This window comes from Pelmatolapia mariae, linkage group LG14 (assembly GCF_036321145.2).
Source record: "Pelmatolapia mariae isolate MD_Pm_ZW linkage group LG14, Pm_UMD_F_2, whole genome shotgun sequence".
Taxonomy (NCBI): Eukaryota; Metazoa; Chordata; class Actinopteri; order Cichliformes; family Cichlidae; genus Pelmatolapia; species Pelmatolapia mariae.
The window spans coordinates 16,662,916-16,669,882 of NC_086239.1; the positions used below are offsets into that span (position 1 = coordinate 16,662,916).

Here is a 6,967-nt window from a genome sequence, read left to right on the forward strand (position 1 = left end):
TTTAATCGTATGCTCACATGTATGGCAAACATTGTACCTTTATTGTCAAGGTAAAGATTTATTTCCGTCTTTAGTGAACGTGAGGGCGCTGTTCAAGCCAAGGACGGTCTCTAGTTCAGGTGTGTCAAACGTGAGACCCGGGGGCATAGATAGACCTCCCCCATTGCAGTAACTGATAAGCAAACAAATGACAGAAAAAATCTTGTTTTTGTTTTTTTTAACTCTCTGCTATAGAATTCAATTTTTACAACGGGTTCACAGTGAAACGACAAAAAAGTGTAATTTTAGCCATTTATTTATTTGTGTTGACAGATTTCTTTCATCGGCTATAATGTATCATGTCGAAAAACTGAGACATACTGTTGAAATTGCACTTCTCGGGGATTTTAAATGTGTAGTTAAACTTCTATACAACGACAGAAAGGGGATTTTCACTGATCCAGCCCATTTAAGATCCAAATGTGCTGCATGAGCCACAGCATGAAATGAGTTTGACACACCTGCTCTGGTCAAATCAGGGACTTTACACAGTCAAAGGTTCAAGATGTGTAAAATGGGTTCAAATTGCATTATTTGTAGTGAGAGCAAGATGCATGTTAAATAATAAGTCGAGTGAAATCAGCAGATTGCATAGTAAAGGAAACAAAACAACTAGCAATGCAAGATTTTATAATTTGAATGAAAATATTTACAATAGATTTTATAGGCTAGACAGTATTAATATAATGAATCTATCAGTCTTATAATGAAAGAGCATGGTTGTCTTTGTCTGTGCGTATGTGTTAAAGTTAGTTTGTTGTTTTACAGCATGTTCACAGCAGTGTGCAGAAAGGAAGTTTGTACACATCGATAGCCTTTCCATAATCAGGATTTTCAGCAAACAGTAGTTTATCATGCACCCGTTGTTCCTCAAAGACAATAATCTGAAAGAGAGCAGAAAAATAAACATAAATCAACTAAGGTTCTTTAGTTACAAGTTACACTTATAATTCATGTTCCATCTTTTGATATTACACAGGTACCTCATTCTCTCCACTTCTAAGCCAAGGTGCTGGGAGATAAAGGAAATGCTGGGGGCCAATAAACCAATAACGTCCAAGGTTCTGCCCATTGACAAATATAACGCCTTTACCCCAACTCTGTGGATAAATACACTATCATTATGAATAAACAGAAACTGGCTACACAGCATGTATTGTTTTTTTTTAAAAAAAGAAAAAAAAACAACCTCTAGCTTGCTTGCTGGTTAGTTAATGTTTTCCACACAAACTGTTATACTCACACGAAGGCTGACAAAGGTGTCTTTGGGAGGGCCATCGACACAGAGCCTGGCCTGGAAAAACCCGGGGACACAATGTGACTTGAAGTCAGTTTTCCATTGGCCTGAATTTGTTAATCTAAAACAAGAGCCACAAAACACATACTGTTATCAAAGTGCACATTGAATCTATACAAGGAGACTCGAGCAATTTTTGATTGAATCTTCCCTTTAACATAGACAATGAAAAGGTCCACATACACTTGGAAACCTGCCATTCTAAACACTGTACGATTTTGGCAAGAAAGACGTTTTAATCCAGATAACAGACCTTTTTATAAAGCTGGGCTTCATATCAAAGCAGGAGATGGAAAATCCTCTCAGTGGGGTGTTGTTCAACACAATGTCTCCCACAATACCTGTAATACATTATAAGAGCAATTGAAGAAATTAGAAATTGAATTATAAACTGAATATTCCTTAGATACAGTTATGTCCTTTTTACGTTACTTTAAATGACTTTTGTGTATATATATATATATATATATATATATATATATATATATACACATGTAAAAAATAACTATAGTCTTGATTGCAACTGATAGGTTTAATAGTGCATGCAGGAAAAAAAAACATGTGTCCTTCCAACCTCATTAGGAAATGAATACTTTTATTTTACTAGCACTGCTTCCCTTAGGCAGTATCATTCATCTACATAGCATGCATTTTCATTGCTGTGCAGATGATACCCAGCTCTATCTATCAATGAAGTCCGCTGACACACACCAGTTAGTTAAACTGCAGGAATATCTTAACAACCTCTAATTTCTTGTTTCTAAATTCAGATAAAACTGACGTTACTGCACTCAGGCCTAAAAAAAAAAAAGTGGTGTCTAACCAGATACTTACTCTGGATTTTATTAACTTTTTCTTCATACAAAAGTGGCAAAAAAAAAAAAATCAATAAAAATAAAGCAGTAAGCATAGAACATCTTTTAGGACTTAAGCTTAAAAAAATATGTGCCCTGGCCTGAAAGTCCATACAGCTATGCAATCTGACAGCAGAAGTATTATTATCAGTATGAAAATTTGCTGAATTTAAATTGTAAAAATTTCTGAATGACATTTTGTCAAAAGACTGAAACAGTCACTTTGATATAGCTATGTAAAAAACACACAGCAACATGTGGAATACCTTTGCGCTGTTCATCCAGAGCTTTCCCATAATTCACTCTTCCACAGTTCTCCACAAGGAAGCTTAATGTCCTCTCCCCCTTTGATATAGAAAAAATTAGTGCTTTAAATACTGAGTATAAATAAAAGGTGACTATGTACAATTTTCTTTGATTCTATGAATATTCCAAGTTATACACACATGTCTATGGACTGTGCGAGTAAATCAGGTTTTACGGCACAATTAACTAATGGCACTATTGTGTTTTGTACTGTTGTGCATGAGTGACCAAAACCGTCTGCAAAATAACTTCCCTCCAAAGACAAATTTGGGGGTAAAATGGGATGATTAAGCATATTAACCCTAATCATTAATTTAAGTATCACTTTATAAAGTTCAGAGTAGATACAGAAAAAATGATCAGCACCTTTCCATCAGGGAGTGCAACCTCATGAGTCTTGTAGTCCAAACAACCAACACACTCCCTGTTCACAAAAACCTGGAAAAGATTGAAAAGTCACACAGGCAGTGTATAATTATGCTGTATTTTGGATCTGTGGATACTTTATCACTGGTATGCTCTTACCAGCGCTCTGTCTCTAATGTTGTTTCTGGAGTTTAGGGCGCCTCCACCAGTGATAGTGGTTTCATACAGTGTATAACCATATGACTGACCATTGTTATTGTTCACAGGGAGATTCTCCATGTTCACTGGCCTGTCTGACCTGTGCGGCTGGAGAAATGGGAGGTAAAATCAAATAAATAGTAAAACATTAAAAAAAATTAAGAATTTGAAACATAATGCAATTTGATCAGATCTCTTGCTGCGTCACACCACATGGGGAAAAAACAGGAGTAGTGTTGGGGCTTGAAAATTACAGTTTCTTAATGTAAGCTTTCACAAGTGCTCATCAAAGACTACCTAAATCACATTCAGAAAAGGGAAGAAACATAGCTAAAGGAGAAGTAAGGTCAAACCTAACTGCCAGTTGTGAGACATCTGTCTTAAGCATATAAGCAGCGGGTTGCCAGATTGCTGCACAAAGACACACATGCTGATAACAGCAGCGTCATGTCTGTTTGATACTCGTTGTACCATGTTTGCTCTCCTTCCACCAGGGACCCCATATGTATCTGCTCTGATCTAGTTTTGTTGGTTATACTATCAACTCTCATACCAGATAGGCGCTTGCCATCTGCAGCTCACCTTGTCGCTGAATTGCAAGACGTCCCACATTGACAGGTGTTGCTGGATAAAAGCAGGGCCGTAAGCTTTCCTCTCTGGAGAAGAGGGCACCCCAGGAAGAGGCTCAGCTGTGAGTTCGTAAAAACATTCAGTCATGCCTGAGTTAGACATTTTTGTAGATTTACATTGTTTTTCATAAATTAAAATGAGTACGGATCCTTAAGAAGAGCTTACAGTGGTACTGGCTGAATAAATTCCTCAGGTGGTGATATTTTGGAGTGCAGTCCCCAGCTTCAGATAGGGGAGCATCATAATCTGCCAAGAAACCATTGAAACCACTGACTTTTTAAAATTAAAAGATATTAAACATTTAAACGAGCAAAATTTTGGTTTTATTTTTGGGGAGCCGTTACATTGTCTGTGTTTTCTGCATTGATTTAAACCACAGCTAACAAGCTGTATTATAGTACATAAACCCTGCCCCTTCCATGTTAACAGATTTAACAGGGGTCAAATTAAAACAAAAAAGTTCACTTCAGATAAATTTCTCCCAAAGTTATTTTGCTCTGTTTGAAGTAGTTCTTATTCACGTTCAAGAAGTAAAAGTTTTCTTGTAAGAGTGCTTTTATTCGATTTGCATTTATGCAGCACTTTTCAAAACAAAGCTAGAATAATATGCAGTAATATTAAAGCATACCAAGTGAAAAATAAATGCAATGTAAATTAAGGGACCAGGTCATGTAGGGCTTTAAAAATCAGCAATAAAAATCTTAAACTCAATTCTAAAACTAACAGGTAGCCAATGAATGGCTGCAAGGACTGGTGTAATGTATCATTGCTGGAAAAGATATTCCTCAAACATGTAAAACACTTCTTTGTGCTTTGATCTCTGAGCTCTGGGGTCTAAGGTTAATCCCACCCTACCGTAACTGGTGACCTGAGATTTGTAGGTGCCAAAGTCCATTGCCCCGTTCATGAAGCCAAAGCTGGTTCCGCCATGAAACATGTACAGATTAATGGAAACGCCTCGATCCAAGATCTCGGACACCACAGCCAGCATGTCTGTCATAAAGGGCAGCACAGATTTTCCACTGTAGCAGTATGTGACAACATAACACACAAAGACCAACAAGCAGCAATATAGGGAGTTTTAAAGTGCTTATTTACAATGTGCCTAAACATTTCAAATGAATAAACACTTGTCACTTTGAATCTTGTCATAAAATGAACATATGCTTGGAAAAATTGTGTGATTTAAAAAAACATTTGCAAACCCTCGGCGTGGAACACATGATGATGTTCTCCCCAGACATCAAACCATCCAGACCAGTACTCCATCACCATGAGAGGTTTCTGGGGCTACACAACAGAACACGTGTATCAAGTAGGCTCTATCTTGCTCCTTACTGTCACAGGCTGAATAAAACATTACCATCAATTCATAATAAAAATCCCCAAAGAAGTATTTCTCAGTTGACTTAAATGTCTTTCAGATGGAAATGTCAGCCTGTCATGACAATCGCAGATCATCGTTGACCATCACTTACCTGTATGTCAGCCAAATGTTGGATGGCTCCAAATGAGAGTCTCTGAAGGTTTATTGTTTTTAGAGCTGAAATAAGCAAGATGTCACATTCTCAAACACGATCCAATAACAAGGACAAAACCATAAAGTAAAAAGCAAACAAAGGACACAGACAGCGATTGTTTGTATCTTTCTTTAGCTCAAGATTTATATCAGTTATTACCTCCTTCCACCCCTCCACATCTTAAGCCTTCCCAGTTGTCTGAAGTCATCAGAAGCTCTTTGATCCCTCTGGACTGGAGACACTACAGCAAAAAATACAATGAAGGGTGCAGGAATCCATCATGCTGCAATGTCACAAACCATTTTAATGATTAAAATTGGTAATAATACACTCACATTCTTTATAAATGGCATATATTTGTCATCTTTTGCAAATGAGCCGTATTCGTTCTCAACCTGGACTGCAATGATCGGGCCGCCTCCTTCAAACTAAAAAACAAAACAAAACAGAGAAAACTCTAGTTATTCTTTTGGCTTAAAATGTAGTGAGAAAACAGGCACCTGGACTTACCATCAGAGGCTTAATAACTGAGATGAGCTTGTCAAAGTACAAGTTGACAGCATTTACGAATCCAGGATAAGTTGTCCTCAACTGCATCTCTTCATCTTGTAGCAACCAGCTAGAGAAAAAAAAAAGAGGAACAAGAGAGAAGACATGTTGTGGTATACTGCGTATTTATGGAACAGCTTCAAATTAATGGGAAGATTATACTACCTAGGCAACCCGCCCAAGTCCCATTCAGCGCAGATGTAAGGTCCAGGACGCAGGATAACCCAGAGACCCAGCTGTGCTGCTAAACTGACATAGGCCCTGAGACAGGCACAGATGCTTCATGTTCTTTTCAGAAATAAATACTTTGTATGTCTTAAAAAAAAAAAAAAAAAAGTAGTCCTACAAACGTAACACATTTAGGTGGGAAACTTACTTAAGGTCCAGCTGATCCTGAAAATTAAATGTTCCCCTCTCAGGCTCATGGAGGTTCCATGGCACATATCTGAAAAATAAAGCAGCAAAGAATATATTCTTTGTATCATCAGCAATAGTACAGTGTATAAGGAGGAGAAATGTTTAACAGGCCTTCCACATAGACCCTAAACTGGTTTCTATTTGGCTTACTTCACCAAAAGAACAGATACTTGTGATTTAAGGCGTACAGAATGTGCACTGGGAACGTACGTTGTGAGTGTATTGAGACCACAGGCCTTCATCTTCAGCAGCCTGTCCTCCCAGTAGGCTCTGGGGACACGGAAGTAATGGACAGAGCCTCCCAGGATGCGGAAAGGCTCTCCTTCTAGAGTAAACTGAGACGAGTTGGCCTTCAGACCCTCTAAATGACTCATTCTTCTCACATCAAGGTGATGTCTGAGGGAAAAAAAATCACTAACATATAATCTAACAGAAAAAGTTTGGTTTTTTAAAGCAGGTATTGCATGATGAATTATGGTATTTTAAGCTGTGTCAAAGCATTTGAAACATTTTAGCATGACATTACAGTAACAAATGATGCATTTAAAACACTGTAGTACCTGCAGACTGCACAGATAATGCATACATTTTAGGAAGAGTAAATGGAAAGCCTTACCAAGTCGAAACTGCCAGCTACATCAAAAACACTGTCAGTGCTGTGGCTTGAAGCTGAGCTTACCAGAGCGCATTCGTGGAAGGGGTGGATGGTGCTGGGAGGCCTCAAACACTGTGGATAAGGGAAACTATTGTTGTTTTAGAACAAAAATATAATAGTTCTCTCTCTCTCACTC

The 6,967-nt window shown here is 37.8% G+C and overlaps 1 protein-coding gene across 1 annotated transcript; it reads right to left on the reverse strand.

Annotated features, from left to right (window-relative positions):
* Positions 1 to 68: 68 nt before the first annotated feature.
* On the reverse strand, positions 69 to 6,856 carry glb1l2 (galactosidase beta 1 like 2). Its single transcript, XM_063493470.1, has 19 exons — positions 6,793 to 6,856; positions 6,387 to 6,572; positions 6,136 to 6,204; positions 5,925 to 6,020; positions 5,721 to 5,829; positions 5,546 to 5,638; positions 5,370 to 5,451; positions 5,169 to 5,233; positions 4,896 to 4,980; positions 4,546 to 4,683; positions 3,856 to 3,936; positions 3,643 to 3,749; positions 3,022 to 3,168; positions 2,863 to 2,934; positions 2,457 to 2,535; positions 1,590 to 1,677; positions 1,283 to 1,397; positions 1,023 to 1,139; positions 69 to 923 (listed from the first exon to the last, which is right to left on the reverse strand). Exons 2-19 carry the CDS (start codon positions 6,548 to 6,550, stop codon positions 813 to 815), a joined length of 1,818 nt encoding a protein of 605 aa, XP_063349540.1. The 5' UTR covers positions 6,551 to 6,572; positions 6,793 to 6,856; the 3' UTR covers positions 69 to 812.
* Between the last annotated feature and the right edge of the window lie 111 nt (positions 6,857 to 6,967).

Excerpts from the sequence above, each read along its gene's own strand:
- glb1l2 (XM_063493470.1), bottom strand. The coding sequence starts at position 6,550 with ATGAGTCATTTAGAGGGTCTGAAGGCCAACTCGTCTCAGTTTACTCTA. Across the intron at positions 4,684-4,895 it reads TCATGTGTTCCACGCCGAGG|ACATGCTGGCTGTGGTGTCC; the intron begins GTTTGCAAATGT and ends CCTTTATGACAG. Across the intron at positions 3,937-4,545 it reads ATCTCAGGTCACCAGTTACG|ATTATGATGCTCCCCTATCT; the intron begins GTAGGGTGGGAT and ends GTTTCTTGGCAG.